A 19,625-nucleotide genomic window follows, 5' to 3' on the forward strand; every position below is an offset into this window, starting at 1 on the left:
CAAGAACCACATATCTTCATAAAATGTATCTTGATAGTTCACTGAAACTTATTCTATTGTATTCTGCTTTACAGCATAAGTCTCTCACTTAAGTTTGAAAACTTGGAAACACGTTCTGATTGTTTCACAATAAAACTACTTGAACTGTGTTGCTATGAGTTTTACCTTCAACCTTTAAAAGTACTTTCAAGATCTGTTACCAGGTTAGAAGGCACCGATGCCACAGATACCAACCTATGCTCGGTTTTGGAAAAAGATTTTCATGTACACATTTTGTCCAAATATTACTATTTGTTTCATGAAAGTCAGAGCTAAGACTTTAGTAGAGTGTAAATTTTAAGCCAATGAATAAACAGTTGGCTTGACAAAATATTAAATTGACATGCAAAGCACTTGCAACCCTGCCAGATACTAAAAATAAAAGTGACTTCTGCCAACACTGAAAAACTTCAATTGTCCCAGTTGGTTCTGAGTTAGATGACTAGGTTTCACTGAGTTAATTTTCCAAAATGGTACTAAACATAACATAGGCTTGTTTCCCCAAACTTTATTCTCTCTTAAAAAAAAAAAAAGATGTATAATGGGCATTTTATTTAAATATCAGATTCATACAATATTTTTTGGTAAAACACATTGCTAAAATAGTAATAATCTTTAACAAATGAGAATTTAGACATTCTGTAAATTACATCTTCATATTTTGAGTTAAATTCAAACTTCTCTAAGTTGTTAATAAGCTGAGTTATTAAAATATTTAAAAAAGAACACTTTAGACAAAAGGCATAAAGGAAATCAGTAGATTTCAACTGTGACGTTCTAAGTTGTTAACTTGAGATAACATTTTATTCCTGTCCTTGGTCTGCCCCTCCTTAATCTGTCTGCCCCCAAAAATAAGTGTTTAAAATATGGAGTCTGAGATTTATGATCAGTTGCAGAAACCTGTTTAACTACTGATTTACAGTCTTGGCTGAGGTATTTAACTCTGTCATCAGAACTAATTATAGCAAGCCTGAGATTATATATTCAAACTCTCCTTTTGGTGAAGGAAATAGATAGAATGTTCTGCTGAAAATCAGAAACATCCTGAGGGCTCCTACACAAGAATGCACTACCAACTTTACTTCTCAAAACCAGGGCTGTAAAGCTCCAAATTACTGTTCTTTAGTAAGCTGTTTTAGCCTAAAGTACTTAAACAATAAATCATAGTTACATTAATGCCATACCAATGGCTTAAAACATATTAATCTCAGTTAACAATAACTGACATTTACATTACTAATCTAATTCAAGCATTCTGGTAGTAGTACATGCACATGTTGAAGCTTCAGGAACTGAAGTTATTACTGATCCATAAAGAATCCTTATTTTAATGTGATCGGAATGGAGAGCCCTTGGGCAACAGGGGTACTCTAGGAATAATGCTCCCATTTCACTTTATAATGAGTAAAATGTCTAATTTGTATCAAGGCTGATCAAACAAACTGGTCCCAAATAAGGTGCAGGCAGGGCCAACATAAGACACCAGTTCCTTCCTCTCTTGAAAATCCTTCCCTTCCACCCACTCTTTGGCTGAACCAGTGTTTTGAAGCTTTTCACAGCTCATACCCTTAAACGAGTAGGGACATCATAGGAGATAGGGTTCCCTTGTCAAGTGAGTCCCCTATTGCATCTGACCCCACCACCTCTGTATTCCACTCAGTTAAAATGCTCACACAGACATAACCATGAACTGGGGGGCACTGTAGGAGCAGTTGCTAGCACCAAACAGGGGTGAAGAAGGGCTTTTGGAGGCCAGCCTTCATTCAGAGACTCTCAGATCCAACCCTAAAGGAAGCCATTCTGGTGAGGCCTCAGCAGGAGAAACAAGGTGTGAAGCACCTGCAGGGGTCACTAAATGCCAAAGGAAGCACATATTGGGGTGGGGGAGGCAGGGGCAAGGCAGAGGTCAAAGAGAAATCTTGTCTTGGGGACCTGTGTATGAGAATAACTACACCACCCAGTGCTCAAAGACAGTATTTTTCATACTGCAGACAAAACCAGTGGATTATGTCATGGATACCTCTTCCACAATGGCTTTGTAGAAGAAAGGTTCCTGTGCTCTAAGTTTGTATTGACCCTTTAGGAGTCTAAAATAAATGTTGTAGGTAACTAGTACATGATAATATCTATAAAATGGAACAAGGAATACTATGTTATAAAATATACAGCTTCCCAATATCTGGTCTGAATACTTGTTCATGATAAATTACTAGATGCACAATCTCCTAAATCTTGCTTTCTCTACATCAGCTTTCCTCAACTATACAGAAGCAAGATATGACTTTTGGACTTTTAAATAACAAGCAATTATTCACTTATTCTAGAACATAAAAAAGTTAAATGCAACACCATAAATGAATAAAGTTTTATTACTATTTATAACATAGGTTCAACTGTGGACTTCCTTACCAGCTTATTGTATGATTTCTCAAAGCCCCTTCCCATTAGGACTATGAAACACACATCTAATGAAAACTACTTCCTGTGGGACCATTCCTCTTTTCAGCCTCATTCATACATTCATTCATTCATTCTATCTGTTAAGGAGAAATGGGGAAGAGAATAAAAACAAACCAGTTCTTAGACAATTCAAAGTTATGTTATCTTGAGTTATAATTGTCTGCTTAATATAATTTTACCACTTTCTATTCCAAGAATCATCTCACAATTTAAAGAATGACAAGGTCACGAGATATTTAGGAAAACATTTCTAGGCCGTGCTGAATTTAAACCATCCTCCAAATACTACATTCTAAAGTATTTTCATACCTTCCAATTGAAGGTATGCAAAAATAATCAGAAGGTATGCAAAATATATCAATTGCTTTTAATATGTGACTTTGAAATATCAACTCTAGTGCCTCCAATAAATAAAAAAGTTGTTTTGATGACATCAGGGTAATTAAAGTCATTTGTAAAGACAGCATCAATTGAGACTTACTTGCACTTATAACTAATCCATTATAAACAAAAGCCAATCTTAAAAACACAATTCTAGAAAAAAGTGTAGTTATGCCAAGAACAGATAAGCAAGTAAAGTACAAGGACCTCACATGCTATGCTATACCAAACACATGAAAAGCAAAATTGATTTTATACTGTAGGTCTATACAAATAAATAAATAAAATCCCATTTCTTTTCTTGTATGTATGCTTAGATTCCTTACATAAATAATAAAATGCTTCATTTCATCCACTTCAATAGAAAGAACTCCTTATGAAAAGGCTGAAAAGAGTTGATAATCAACTCCATAGTTTTATGCTTATTTTTTCTACTTCTATCAATTTCCTGATATATTTAACCTAAGTAGGAAAATCTTTTCAGTAAATTTCTGCAAGTGTCTTGAAGAACTCTGACAAATTACATATATCCCATGTTGCTTTTGGTTTCCCATCTCTTCTTTGCTTCAAATCTAAAATGAAGAACATAAAAATTTCAATTTATTTCTAAAATAGAATAATTTGTTAAAGTAACATGTTTACTAAGTGATCAAAGTCAAAACAAATGTAAAAACGACACATACTCCATTGCTTACAAAACAAACATCAAACAGGGTAAAAAAATGCCTCCATATTTATAATCTGATAAACATTCAGCAAAGATACAAACAATAAAGTAAGGAACAGTTCTGTACAAATTGGATTCACAAAATGTATTAGCAGGCTTTCTACAATTCCTATGAGATCAGTAGAATAACTACTAAAAATCTGAAGTGAACTCACCCCCACGCAAGTTTCTTCTTTTTTCGAGCAGCCTGAGAGTTTTCAGCCTCCTTTTTGGCTTTTACAAACTTGTGACAGGCAATTGCTTTGGCAATTTTTACACCAAGCTAAGAATCACAAAGAAGGGAAAAAATGTGAAAATAAATATTCTAGCTAATACAAGAATTATAATACCAATAACTGAAAATGTGTGGGTAAGAAAGCTACATTTTAGAACTGAGAAATCCTATGCTCAGGCCCCTTAAATACACAAGAATGAATACATAGATATGGCCCATATCTCCCTTCCCTCCCAACACTCAACCCTAGCTGCGCCGTCTCCTGGATGGAAATCCTTCCCAAACAGAGGCCCCTTGAGGGTCCACAAAGGTAGTAATGAGGCTCTTCAAGCTACCCTAGCATTTTAGTCAGCGGAACAGGAATTTGTCCTGATAAGGCTGCACAGACTGACAGAGACATCAACTTTCTTTGCTCTGGGCTAGAATTACAGCAACTCAGTACGGTCACACCAGTTATCTCATGCTGATCAGAAGCGTTGATTGGCAGTCACAGATGGGATTAATAAAACATGGGAAAGCTAATTACTACTTCATAAATGCACTCTGCATGATGGGCAACAGCTTTTAAGTATCTGAGAGAGAAAAGAATATAAGGGGTACTAGGAAGTGAAAAGGCTGGACCCCAGGACCCAGGTATTCCCTGGGCAGGGCCCTCTGCGTACCTCCCTAATGTCCAACTGCCAGTCCCACAAGAGTCATTCAAAATTAACCTCCCACCCCCCAAAGTCTTCTCTAATTCATTCTATCACCATTCTTGCTTCTGCATTTTTCCATCCCTTTTCTGGTTTCAGAGCTTTTCCCCACAAAGTATCTCCAGGTCAGGGATGCTGATTTTAAAATGCCCAGCATACAACAATCAGATCTGTTGAGAGCCCAGATTAACAATGAAGGTTAAACCTTTCCAGTGTTTGTTTTTTTGTATTCCTTCACTCAACCTAATGCTTATTGGTAGACATGCAGACTAGTGGATGAGAAGAAAGGACCCGGAAGCCACCCTAAAGACAACACATCAAAGCCTAAAACTTTAGGGATCTTCTTGCCAACAGGAAGGCATTGTAGGAGGTTAAGAGCACATGTGTAAGGAAAGAAGCCAAGTTAGGAAAGCAAGGTCTGGCATGCTTGACATGTCTTTCAGCTTATCTTGGAGAACAGTTTCCTTTAGGGCAAAACAGACAAGTGGTAATCAAGCACTGGCTGGTGCTTATAAATGGGAGAAAAAAGAGTTTCAGTTAAAAATATGTACATAAAACATAAGCAAATGGAAGGAAGCTGACAATCAAGCCAAGGTGCTGAACCGGTCAACACCAACAGAACAGCCACTGAAGAAGGAATGACTAATCATGACTTGAGAGCTCACTTGAGAAAGCAGACCAAACTTAGTATACACTCAAAACTCAAACCAATGTTAACACTGTTGTTGTCATCTTTTCTACAAGAACACGCTTTTTGACAGCACAAATGCACAATTTTGCCAGGCATGTTCTAGGTGCTGGAGACACAGCACTGAACCAACAAGGCTTGCTTTCAAGCTGTGGGCGAGGAGAGCAAGCGGCCTCAATGAAGGCTTTGTTCTGCTGGTTCTTCTTTTACTCCCAGCTCTTTATTATAGAAAAATTCACCTAAGTCAACCAAAAGAAGGCTTAGAATCAAAGGGTTGTAGCATCATTGTCGAAACTTTGGAAGGATGCTGTGTGTCATTTTTCATTAAGATGGAATTCCTATCCACTGAAAAACCTTCTACTTGTGACACCAGTAAAACCTCAAGTTAGCACCCACTGGGTTAGGCTGGTCACCACTGCAGTACCAAACAAATCCTCAATCTCACTGGCCAAGCTTTTACTTGTTTTGCTTGAAGTCCTTGTGCACAGGCAGGCCTTTCCATCTTGTGCTGTCAGCCCCTCCACACCTGGCCTTCACAGTCAACATGGCACAAGAAGAGGTAGAGGGTCTCATACTGGCTCTTAAATACTTTCATCCCAAAGTGACATACATCATTTCTGCTCACACAGAAATATAAAGGCACAATAGGACACTAGGGGAGCAGTCCGCACACCTAAAAAGCCATCTTCTGCCAAAAAATACAGCTTTCAACCTTAAGTTTATGATGCATAAGAGGCTACCCACATTCACACAGAACCTACAAAGGTAAAACATAAAAATCTATACTTGGGGGCTGGAGTGTGGTTCAGTGGTAGAGCATGGGCCTACCATGTGAAGACCCTGAGCTCTATTCCCAGCATGGAGGGGGAAAATAATCTGTATTTTTCCATAACTCCATTCATATGTATTTATATATCAAATGCAAATGTGATATATATAATACAGTTTTTCCATACGCTCAAAGGGACTCACTCAGCTAGTTTATCTTATATTTAAATTAAGCCTAGACTTTGGGTAAGAAATAAAAACAATTCAAACCATCTCTGCTATACTCCACTAGCCATTTAAGAAAATCATTTTCTAAAACTGTTTTAAATTAAGCTTTATATTTTAAACTTATTGCAATTTCCCAGTATGGGTTTCCTGAATTCAAAAAGACGAACCAAGGTGGATCTCAGTATGTGGACACGCAGCCACTTGACTCCTGTGGGCTCTCCACCTCAACACACTCACCCACTCAGAATGGAAACCCCCCATGTCCCAGCAAGGCCACAGCCAAACCCAACACAGTACAGGCTCAGTGCATACAATCTTAACACACAGTATAAACTTGTTAAAAATGACTCATTAGAATGCATTAGAAAGCGTTCACACGAGATGGGTCCATCATTTTGTGAACTAAATAAATACAAGCAGTTATCAGGTGCATAGAAACACTTTCAGACAAACCGACTTGTTCCTGTAAAAAGTATACTCTCTAACTGTACCTTATTACCATAGGTTACGTTAAATGGAATGTTCTTCAACTGATAAACATTAAATAGAAAACTGTTTTAGCTTGTAATGATGGTGAAAAGTCATAGTCCCTCATGTGCTTAAAAATTAGTGTTTCACTTATTTCTGTGAGGAAAGAAAAAAGAACAAGAACTATCTGGAAACGTAAAAGGATAATAAGGCCTTCAATGGAAAAGACGGTTGAGGGAAAAAACGTAGTTTTCCCAGCAAGATGACTACCTCGAGTTCCAGAATATAAAGGAATACTGCGCTGTTTCAGTATTACAAACAAATAAAACAGGCCGACAAGAATCCCCCTTTTGCTTCTATAAAAAGAAAAATGCATCTTCCTGCCCAATGTAAACATCACAAAAGCTTGGTCAATGGTTTTTATATTAAAAAACTGTTTCAGGTCATCAGATAACTACAGCAACACAATGTGGAAAGACATTTTTTTAAATGAATAAAAAAATATACAGAGTTTCTTGTATGTGTAGCCAAAGTATCAGCATTTTCCATATAGAACATCCAATATTTTGCTGCATTTTAATTAAGGTGTCTAAACATTATCACAAAGAACTGCAAATTGGTCAGAGCATGCGGTAAGGAAAATTAAGCTCTAAAGGCTTTTTATCACCATATTTCAGGAACCAAGGGTGTAAAATGTTCTAATTTGGGATATATTAAAAGCCATAAAAGGTCTTTCAAAAAGATTAATGGTACTTTGCTTGGATTTAAGATAAGGGCTTTAGCTGGTTGGAAAAGCAGGGCCCTGGCTGGACCCTTGAGGCATTCATCTTTACAGCCACTTGGAAGATTTGTAAAAGCGTCTGCATAACCTCAAGCAAATGCACGGCGACATTTTTTTAATTCCTTTCAATTTTACAGGTTTAGCATGTGTAAATCATATTGGGTCGTAAAATAGATATAATGGCACATCCTTATAGCACGGTACAGATATTTTAAAGACAAACTTCAAAATAAAGTTAGTTTTGTACAGAAAATATTGTCATTATAAAGTTTGCTGATAATCATTTGAAGTATCTGATTCAAACAGCTTAATCTAGCACAACTATAAACTTCTTATCCATTTCATAAAATATTTTACTCATCTCAAAATTACTAGCTTGTAACAGATTTATGAAGTTTTCCTCCCTTTTGAACACTTTCAAGGCACTTATTTAAAAATACCAATTATCATACTTTAACTTTTTATGGAATAATAGGTCTCTATGAAAAATATTTATGCCATTCTCTTTTGTTCTTTAATTAAATGAAAACAGATGTTTTCTGAAGTAAAGCGGAACCATTACTGGAGTACTTAAAGTGTTAAGGTCTTTAATTTTTATATCAGTTTGGACGACAATTCCTGATTGTCTTTACTCAAGCTCAACATTAATGTCAAGCAAGTTACCTAGGAGACGAAAGAGATCAAAGAGACAAAAAACCCTCCAATGTCTGATTAATCAAGCCTGCAAACAGCTTATTTCTTTTAGCCTGCATGCAAGTATGAAAATGAGATTCTGGGAGCCGAACATTGTGCAGATTTGTTCATTCTTATCAGAACAAAGCCAGCAGCAGCTTATTTCATGGATCATTGGCACTGTCATCAGTGCTACACAGAACGGGTGACAGCTCCTCATTTTGAGGCTTGAACAAAATTAGCAAAAAGTCGGCACAAATTAGCCTCTCATCTTTTTAGTAATATGACATTATTCATTTACTTTTTATCCAATTTTTAATTTTTTCCTTGTCAGCTATCCCTTTCTAGTGTCTCTCGCATGGCATCATGAAATGCCTTCTAAAAAATAAGCAAAGAAATAGTCAAAGTTGAAATCACATGCAAAGTTCATGAAGCAAATAAGAACAAGCACTTCGAATAACTGGGAATGCTATGTTTTTAAAAACTTTAAAAAAAAAAACTTTGCAGTAATAATTGATTTTTTAAAAACAGCCACTTGGAATGCCAAGCAGTTAAGGAGTTTTATAAAATTGGTAGTATACTTCAAGAACATAATGTTGACTAATGGGTTTCACTCATTCCACAACTGAACATGGGATGTGCTCCAGTAAACTCAGATGTCCACATCTGGATTGGGACCTTTCTTCCCAGGATCACACCTGAGATGCCAAACCTCTGATGACAGCAAATAAGCTATGCCACACCTAGTCATTTAACTCTGATTCTAAATCAAGTCATTTTCTCTGTCAGAGGAAATAACTGAATTTCACTGTCATCTTAAAAGGTGCAAAGCAGAGACTGGCATATGTTTGCATCTGTTTGTGCACAACATGAATCTACATGTGTGTGCAACTGTGCACAATCCTGACTTTAAAACACATCAAATATATATACATACACATACACACAAACCAAATCTTATATATGGTATAAGCAGATATACACATCCATACATGATATAATTCACATATTCAACTTTGATTTAACAGTGAAATAGTTTATATAACACCTGTTTTAATGATGACTATTAAGGCTTCAAGTTATATGTAGATTACAGCATTCCAAAAGACAGAGAAAAGATGCTATACTGTTGAAATTACTCTTGTACACAGACATTTATATTCAAGCAACTTATTCCATTCATAAGAGAAAAAAAGCATTAAAAAATTAACCATAAGCTGTTAGATGCTTTACACAGCCCCCATAAGAAAGACAGTTTTTTAAAAGAACTGTAGTACTGTTTTCAGCAATTTCTTTATCTCTGTTCTTCTAAGTAAGAAAGCCTATTAACAAGCTTTGAACTTAAAATCACATTTACAATAATGTGCCATCAACAGTTTTATAAGCTAATTAGAAAAAAGATTAATTAATGACTGGCTGCTAATAAAATGGCAATCATGAAGAAAGAAACCAAGGGTGCTAAGCTTCAACTACCACCAATTAAGAGCTAATTACAAACAAATTATATATGTGTTTTGCTGTGGGCTTTAATTTACTAAAATGGTTTTAATTAAAAGAGAAAACATGCTGATTAATTGAACTGCAGAAAAAATCTACAGTATAAACTGTGCTTTGTCTGTCTCTTTAATTAGACTTGTAACATCTGAAATCTTTTTTTTTTAAGGTTAGTTAAAAGCACAGATAAACATAATTAAAAGAGAGCATAAGGCATGCCATTCGAGGTGATCACCCAATCGGACCCCAAAGGTCAGAAGAAAATATCCACAGTGCAATGAGATCTGAGTAAGCAAACCTAAAATCCTGAGAGAAAAGGCCTGTCACTGAGCACCACTCTTACTTTTCTGATGTTAAAATGTTCCAACTTCAAGGCAATGTTTTATGAGAATGAACATATCTTCAGAGTAGATGTGAAGGAATGTACCAGGCCTCCTATGCTGGATAGACACAGCGTATTTTCTATATATTTTATTAAGTGTTCACCTTTAGGTAATGAATGAATTGCTTACAAGAAGTAAGGAGAACAAGGCTTCAAAGAATTAAAATAACCATTTAAGCCCCAGACTATATACCCTGAGTACAAAATGATACATGGAGGAACACTGAAATTAAAAAGCAGTGAGAGATGACCAAAGTTAATGAAAGGGAATCAGCTCTCAGGATCCCTAGCAGACACACCCGCCTCCGGAAGATGACAGCCCCCACTCCATAGGTGGCTGATGGAGCTACTGAGGAGAAGGAGGAGGAGGAGGAGGAGGAGGAGCCGCAACCTATTCAGTGAGAGGGCTTTTCTTCCCCAGTGTCCTATATTCTTTCCCATTGCAAATCAGTGAAAATTTATCCAAAACAAAATGGTCCTGACCTCTACTGCCTAATTGGCAAGAGAAATAAACAAAAGAAAAGTAAGAAATCAAAGGCAGAGTAGTAAAATTTGAAAGAGACATAAAATATATTTTTCCAGAGTATCTGCAGACATTAGTTGAATCTGCATGAAGTAATTTAAGTAGAAAACAACCATGTGCTTTTAAAGCAAACCTATAGTTGGACTGTATTCACCATATACATTCCAGTAATCACAGCAAAATAATCTCCATTCCATAAAAATACTGAGGTTGAGCTGTTTAAATTCTTAATATATACAAATAAATGATATTCAGTACATTTTTACTGTGTTTAGCCAGTCTTCAGTGGCTAGAAATCACAATAATTAAGACAGCAGAAAGGACCTACCCTTCTTCAGAAAGGTTACAGGTTCCAGTGATAAATTTTTATAACAGCTAATTGGAATATGCTGTTCAGCTTTGTATCTGAGCAAATTGTTTTATTTCAGAAACATGGTTTGTCAAGATTATTTCTATACAAAGAAAGTATTTACAAAAATGGGAACAATGTTGCTCTCTGGCCTATAGAATGAAGGGTTTAGAATTAAAACTTGCTTCACTATGTCTTTTAATTCAGCTTTTTTAAAGCTTTTGTTGTTTTGGTGCAAACATAACCACCATGACTAGAAGTAACTTTGAACTTCTAGTCAGTCTGATAGCATTTCTAGTTTAAACATTTACACAAATGCTTCACGTTAAAACTTTGGATGTGACAACAATCCAGGTGTATGATAGTCTCTCTCTCAAAATCATATTATTTGAGCGGGGCGGGGGGGGGGGCGTTGGGTTCAAGCTCCTATTCCATAAATCTTACATCTATATCAAACAACTGAAATTAAAGGAATAATTAGTCAAACCCTCTCATGGTAAGCCAAAGCCTAGTAACAAACTGATTTGGAAAACCCCTAATGCTAGAACAAGTGCTTCAGTATGCAGAACACTTGAGAAAGGACTACTTTTTGGATGTTAACATAAAATGCAAAACCTTCTCAAATGTACATGCATAGCTCTGGTTAATGAAAATGCTTTCAGATTTTCTAGGAAATTACTCTAAAAATAAAATATAAGCTACAAATTAACATTCTGCCCCAATTTAGAGAGCATTTAATTCACTCATCTATGGAAGAAGACAATCAATATAAACTTTAATTTTTTTAAAAAGCCATTCTTATCTAAATATTAACAAACTATTAGTACTTTGTTAACTTTAACTGCTTTGCAATCCAAAAATTTAAGTTGTCTATTAATAAAATTAAATTCCTGGTTTAACTCATCCTAGCCATGTAATATTTGCTTACATACATAAAGATAATATTAAAATTATATATAGACATATAGATAAAAATCATATCTACCTGTGGTACTTCAATTAGATTCTAAATGACTATTGTGTTCAACAGCAAGTCATTGCTTTGGGTCCTCAGTTGTTAAATTCAAGAAAATGAACTTTAAAATATGAAATATTTTATCATATCATTTATCTAAATGAAAGGTTTTGGCTTTTGGCCTTGGCCAAAGACGGCAGGGGATTATAACCAAAGTATCCCAGATGTGAATATTAATAAGTTGCAAATCATCAAAAACATTGACTCTTTCCAGTTTGCAAAAAACAGTTTAATGCTACAACACGACGTACTGGTGTTTTCAAGGAGTAAATTTACTCAGTGTGGCCTAAGATCATTGTATTTTAGTTACTTTAAGGACATACAAAACAAAGCTCAAATAAAATTTATAGGAACCCCTGCTCATTCCTGCCCTGACACTGTACAGGTAAAAGTGTCACTCACCTGGGTAGTATAGCTAATGTAGGTGTGACAAATTTGTTGGTAAGAACACCTTGTTCTGCCAAACCAATTGTTTATCTCCAGCAGCCAAAACGAAGATCTAAGAGAAAAGTTTTCTTTACAAAATGTGACGTTCAACCTAACTGCTACCTACTTAATTAAATTTAGGCTTTAGCACTTAATTGCAGAATACTAGTTTCTACTGGTTTCTATAAATTGGTATAGATAGTGTGATGAAGACATCAGAAAAGATATTACCAAAGGACCATATCAATAAACAGAATGTACTTCCAAGTCTAAGGTTAAACAAGCCACAAATACAATACTTGTGTTCATACACTTAACAAAAAACCAAGACATTTTATTCAAATTAGAACAGTTTTATCAGTATGACACAACATTAAGTGTATGTCTCCACTTCATTTTTCCTACAAGACTGTTAACAGCAACAAAGTATTCAACCAACAGGAGGGACAGTCTCAAAGCAGCCCATTAAGACACGACAAACCAAGGATGACAGACAAGCCAGGCTTCAAACACATGAACTCAGGCCATTTCCCCAAACTAGACTCTGTATCATCCTTAATGTCATCATTAATTTAAGGGAATGTGTTTCTGGAAAATTATGTGCTTGCTGTGACACAATGATAGCACACTGACAGGCTTATTCTGACACAGTTTTTTTTTTTCTTTGTTTCATTTTGTTTTTTAAGAACTGTTTTCAAGGAGTATTCTCTACTTTTGGCTTCATTTTTCTCAAAACTAATGCTGCTCTATTAGTTTCACAGGCTTATAAATGTTAAACATCAAAAATTAGCTTCCCTTATTATGGCTGGAAAAGGCTTTAAGAACTCTGGGATCTGTGCCTCTGAGCAAAGGCTTTATCAGCAGGTCCCAGTCGCCGCTTCTTGAAAAAAGAAAATGGTACTGATTAAAAACCAACATACCTGATTTCCAAAAGGACACCTACCAGGCATGCGGACACTTAGATTCATAAAGAGTTTCTATCCTAAATTTACACTTACTTCTCAAAATCCCATCTCCCGTATCCACAGTGATAGCACCACCAAGATGAATAAGAAAATTTAAAGCTCAAACTAAACTATTCATTCAGGAATTCCATCTTCATCAGTTATTCTTCATGGGTGCTTAATTAATGTGCCCTCAGTATCTTTCTAGTACCTAGGTCTGAATGCCATTTTTCAGATGTCTTGATGTCTTTCCACTTATCCAGGAGAAAGTAGAGGGCCCAAATTATTGTTTTCTCTTTTAATCAGAATTATTTAACAATACACTAAATAACTTTAATTTGACACAACAAAGCATTACATTTGTATGGAAGTAAAAAGAATAATGTTTCCCATTTTACAAGTGCTGAAAATATGTATTTTTTTTTTTTTTAAAAACTCATTTATATTAAAGTGCACCAGGAAGTAACAGCCCTTTAGATGAAAAACACCTTGTTGATATTATTTATAAAAGTTCCATTTCTAAAACAGGATAACAAAATACCAAAAATCCTCAAATAAACACTCCTTCCTGAAGCCTTCAGTACTGCTTCCAGGTATTTTTCCAGGCAGCTTTACACTGTACTCAACAAGGCCAGTTCACCTGGATGAGTACAGCAGGTGGGGGAGGTCAGTAATGCAATCCAGGTGCGCACAGTGTCAATGGGCAACCCCTTCCCAACCCAGAACATCATATGTAGGAAACTGTCCACATTTACTGATTTAATATGGACACAGAAAAGATTCTATAATTAAATATCTCACTTCAGCCAAATTTTAGATTTGGTTTGCCAAGTAAAGGCAAATCAAATCTAAAAGATCTAAAGTCATTTGGTAATCATCATCAAGCAAGAAAGGAATCAGCAATGGATGTTAAAACTAGAAGGTACAAGTATGAGAAAGAAGATGGCTAAAGTCTCAGACTACCTCCCGTCTCTCCACAGACACTCATTACAAAACAGATTCACCACCCCAATCAAATAATCAAATTAACACCATCAATAAATGGGACAAAGAGATAGCAGGTGCCTCTGAGTAGCTCACATTGAGAAGGACACATGGCCAACTGCTTGATTTTTCTGCCCAAAACACACAACCTGAAATTAACCTGAGGAAGCATCAGGCAGACCAAAGTTGAGGGGCATGCCATTGGACAAGTGGCCTCCATTCTTCAAAATTACCAAGGCTCTAAGAAACAGAGTGAGGAATTGCTCCAGATTAAAGACAAAGAAAATCCAACAAAATGAAGGAAACCAAAATTGTTATTTTGTTATTTAGGAAATTAGTAAGACACCTGGTAAGTTTAAAGTATGCAGAAAAGAGAGAAAAACATACAAATTTCCAATCTTCTCAAAGTCTGAATAATTTTTTTTTAAAAATTAAGTAAGGGCTGGGGATGTGGCTCAAGCGGTAATGCGCTCGCCTGGCATGCGTGGGGTGCTGGGTTCGATCCTCAGCACCACATTAAAAAAAAAAAAATAATAAAGATGTTGTGTCCACAGAAAACTGAAAAATAAATATTAAAAAATTCTCTCTTCTCTCTCTCTCTTTAAAGAAAAATTAAGTAAAACATGTTCAACTCAAAGTTTTAGCATTACTAACTCTACTAAAAGGAACCCAACCTACAGTGGGGGTGCCACTGTTAAACAGAAAGAGACCACAAGGAATGGACAGCCATCAGTGGGTCACATGGAGCTCTTATTTTAATGCTGTAGCGTAGGCTTGACTTTATCCTTTTCCTTTCTTCCTTTACCAAGGCGAAAATCTAAGGCCACTGACTGGCCTGGGCACTCTGCTGTCACAGTTGCCATGGTATTTGGAAGAGATTAGATAATATGCAACTCTTGGGTCTTAGAAAAGGAAGGCTGGACAAAGAATGAGGATGGGAGACCAGTTGGCTGAGTCCTATGCTCTTGAACAGACCAGAGAAGAGACAGAAACCCACAATACTCACAGCTGCAGTAGTGCAGCCATACTCTATAGCCCTGCTTGTTTTTTTCCACATGCCTGTATTATGCTTTATTGGAACTATCTAGCTGACTCAAAGACCAACCAGCATCAGAGAGCAACCAGTAACACATTTCTGGAATTTTTAAAGGGATTCAAGAGAAATTTGCTCAACATATAGCCCAACATGAAACATGTCATCATCGGTGATGTATTTAAGTACCAGTTCTCTGATTCTCTGATGGGTTTTGTTCCTGATTCAAAGGACACTGCCACCAGCTTCCATAAATCCCTACTTAACTGTGAAATAGTTAAGTGACTGAATATTCTGCCTGTGCTTTCCAGTCCCTGAAAGCCCCCTCAGATCTTGAGCCACTCCTCCCTATCCCAATAGGATGCCTTACTATACTGCCCATTGTCAGAGCCACGAACAATATCTACCCACTGGAGTCTCTTCCAGCCACACAAGCATTGCCCCTCCCCACCATTCCCTAATGATTTCATGGTCAGCACTACAAAATTTGGAGATCAGATATATCACTGGTGTAACCTGGCTATCTCATGAGTTATCTACACTCTCAAGCTGACCAAGAAACTAAGCCACTGTTTCTAACAGCACTTCTATGGAAATATAAGTTCCAAGTGCCAAATAGTTTACTTGCTAACAAATAAAAGATGCTATGTTTGTTGAGTGGAATTTTTAAAAGGATATCTTAGGCACAGTTTTCCAGGTAGGGACGAGGTTCCCTATCTTACCCATACTGAAGAAGAACAGTATTCAAACAGATATTAGTACACTTATGTTCACAGCAACATCATTCAGCTGAATGCACAAACAAAACATAACACCCAGAATCTAACAAATACCTGCAGAGTATTGATAAGTCTGAAAAAGGAAGGAAATTCTGACAAATACTGGGATATGGATAGATTCTGAAGATGTTACATCACAAGGACAAGCATGATTCCACTTGTAAGAGGTACCTATGAGTGAGAGTCCCATTCAGAGAGAGAGAGGGGTGTCCAGGGCTGTATGAAGGGGAGAACAGGGAGCCACTGTTTAATGGGTTCAGAGTTTCAGTTCTGCAAGATGAAGAGAGCTCTGGAGATGGACAATGGTGATGGGCTGCACAACAGAGTAGATGTATTTAATGCCAAGGTAAATTTATGTATGTTTTGCTGCAATAAAAATACTTTTCAAAAATGTCAGCTTAGTTTTTGAAAAGCCACGTACCTATGATTTATGCTACTTCTTGTCAGTGTCCCTAAATGAAGTCCACAGCTTTATAATTTCCATGATATCAGACATTAACACATACATATATGCACACAAACTACACAATGGAAGTATTTAAGTAACAAATAATTTTAAAGGGATTAAAGAAAAACATATTTTTGGAATCTCTAAGGCTCTCTTTTGAACTTTTTTTTTTTTAATTTTTTAATATTTATTTTTCAAGTATCGGCGGACACAACATCTTTGTTTGTATGTGGTGCATGAGGATCGAACCCGGGCCGCACGCATGCCAGGCAAGTGTGCTACCACTTGAGCCACATCCCCAGCCCCTGAACTGTTTTACCTACATGAAAATATAAAATTCACAAGATTCAGCCAAAATTATGAGGAGAAAACACAAAAATCATAATGACTATTAATGGCAGATTTTTTTGTCTTCTGATGAAGAGAACAATAGTATTTCCAAAGAACAGTACACCGAAATAGTAAGTTTATCCCTAGAGTCTCAGTTTAGAAGCAAATATCACCTGCAAGTGAGCTAGAATCTGAACCTGGCCAGCAGTTCACACAGATGGCCCAATAATGCCCAATAATGCCTAAGCACAGGAGCAGTTAGGCTAAGAATGAGTAAGGTTCCAGGCACTAAAAATAAAAACTAGGGTAGAGATTTCTTTTCTAGAAAGAAAAAAACAAAAACAAACAAACAAAATGCATGCCTCCATGAGCTCTTTAGTCTATATATGAAGTTAATTTTCAGTGGGAGGAATCCCCTTATCTCCAGGGAGTAGGAGTCAGAATTTTCTTGTTGCCTTCTGTAGTTGGAAAAAGAATATTCAAAGTACTTGTTCTTTTATACTATAGACTACAGGGGGAAAAAGTAGACATTTCTATAGGGCTAAGGGGGCTGTGCAGAGTAAGCAGTAAAAAGGCTATAGAGCAAGGTTTAAGAAAAGGTTGAGGGGTGTGACTTTAGAAGTATGGATGCCCTCAGGAAGAGTTTAAACTTAAAGACACAAGTGGAAAAAGAAAGCTAGTCTTTTAATCATACCTGGGGAAAAACTCTCTAAGTAAGTAAATGTAGGTTTAGATATCAATTTATGGATTATTTCCAGCATAAGTTTCAGTTAATACTGAGCTTATTAAAAATTGCAAAAAGAATGTAGATTCATTTTAGAAAACACTGATGTGCAATTTGTAATCAGTCTGACTCACCTCTCGAGTAGCAAGCTGGTTGCTGAGTTCTTCAGCCTTCTCAACATCCCATTCCTCCACAGCCTGGTCTATCCTCTTTTCAAGACCTGACTAGAAAAGAAAGAAATCTAAAATTAAGAATACAAATGAAAAGAGTGCATTTGATAGCCAACATTATGTAACAGGACTACACCAAATGTATCAGACATGCAGACCACTTAACTCTCACAATAACATACGGTAGTTGTTACTATTCTATTCATGATTGGAAAGTCTAAGAAACATTACATGACTTATCCAAGATTATATAATTCTTAACTAACAATAAAAAGGAGATTCAAATCGGATTCTTGTGACTCCAAAAACTATACTTTCCCTTAAAACAACATTATTAATAGTAATAACAGTTAAAAATTATGAAGAGCTTATTATGTGGTAGACTCTGGGTTTAGTACTGAGAAGAAAGCTCATTAAACTTTGTAACAACTCCATCGAATAATGCTACCCTTTTTTAAAGATGAAGAAACAGAGCTCCGGACTCCTTAATTTAGCCAAACTTAAGTTATATGAATAAAAGGTTTATTCAGACCCTGCAAGGCCTACACTTCTAGCTCAAGATTTTCACTCAACAGCCCTTCATCATATTTGACAAAGAAGATTTAAGTTGAATATTAAATATGGGAGTTAATCACATTTTATTTGCTTATGGCAATGTCTTAATTTACTAAAGATGCTACAAAAATTTGTAATTATAATTTTCATGGGATTACCTGACTAGGTAGGACTCAGCATACATTTATGGAAAGATGTCTTGACAAAAATGAGTTCTGAGTTGTGAAAATAATTACTAAAAAAAATAATTTTTTAAAAAGAAATGGTCTAACACCTTAAATTATACTACAGAGCCACAGTAATAAAAATAGTGTGGAACTGGCACGAAAACAGATATGTAGACCAATGGTACAGAACAGAAGACACAGTGTCAAACACCCACATAAATACAATATCTCATACTAGACAAAGGTGCCAAAATCATACATTGGAGAAAAGTTAGCCTCTTCAACAAGTGGTGCTGGGGAAACTGAAAACCCATATGTAGCAAAATGAAATCAAACCCCTCTCTTTCACCCTGCACAGGAATCAACTTAAAATGGATCAAGGACTTACGCATTAGAACAGAGACCTTGCACCTAATAGAAGAAAAAGTAGGCCCAAATATGCACCACGTTGGCTTAGGAACTGACTTCTAAAGTGCAAAAAGTAACATCAAGAATCAATAAATGGAATGGAATCAAACTAAAAAGCTTCCTCACTGCAAAGGAAACAATTAGTAGCGTGAAGAGAGAGCCTACAGAATAGGAGAAAATCTTTACCACACACTCCTCAGATAGAGCATTAATCTCCAGGACATATAAAGAACTCAAAAACCAACATCAAAAAAACAAATAACCCAATCAATAAATGGGTAAGGAACTAAGTTGTATTTCACAGAAGAAGAAATACAATTGATCATCAAATACATGAAAAAAATGTTCAACATCTCTAGCAATTAGAGAAATGCAAATCCATCTGGAGAGTGAGATTCCATCTCACTCCAGTCAGAATGGCAACTGTCAAGAATACAAGCAAAAATAAATGTTGGTGAGAATGTGGGGGAAAAGGTACACTCATACATAGCTGGTGGGACTACAAGTTGGTGTAACCACTCTGGAAAGCAGTATAAAGATTCCTCAGAAAACTTGGAATGGACCAAGCTATCATTTGACCCAGCTACCCCAATCCTTGGTATATACTCAAAGGACTTAAAGTCAACATACTACAGTGACACAGCCACATCCATGTTTATAGCAGCTCAATTCACAATAGCTAAACTATGGAACCAACCTAGGTGCCCTTCAACAGATGAATGGATAAAGAAATTATGATACACACACACACACACACACACACAAACACACACTAG

At 36.2% G+C, this 19,625-nt stretch overlaps 1 protein-coding gene across 5 annotated transcripts in view; it reads right to left on the reverse strand.

Moving 5' to 3' along the window:
• Positions 1-2,390: 2,390 nt before the first annotated feature.
• Fam204a (family with sequence similarity 204 member A) overlaps positions 2,391-19,625 on the reverse strand; it is a 32,406-nt gene continuing 15,171 nt past the window's right edge. For all 5 annotated transcript variants that reach the window (XM_015498311.2, XM_048791284.1, XM_048791286.1 and 2 more), the window contains 3 exons: positions 17,684-17,773; positions 3,763-3,869; positions 2,391-3,452 (listed from right to left, as the gene is read on the reverse strand). In XM_015498311.2, the coding sequence (XP_015353797.2) occupies positions 3,401-3,452; positions 3,763-3,869; positions 17,684-17,773 (249 nt within the window). In that variant the 3' untranslated portion in view covers positions 2,391-3,400. The remainder of the gene's footprint in view (positions 3,453-3,762; positions 3,870-17,683; positions 17,774-19,625) is intronic.

This window comes from Marmota marmota, unplaced genomic scaffold, assembly GCF_001458135.2.
Source record: "Marmota marmota marmota unplaced genomic scaffold, marMar, whole genome shotgun sequence".
Classification (NCBI taxonomy): Eukaryota; Metazoa; Chordata; class Mammalia; order Rodentia; family Sciuridae; genus Marmota; species Marmota marmota.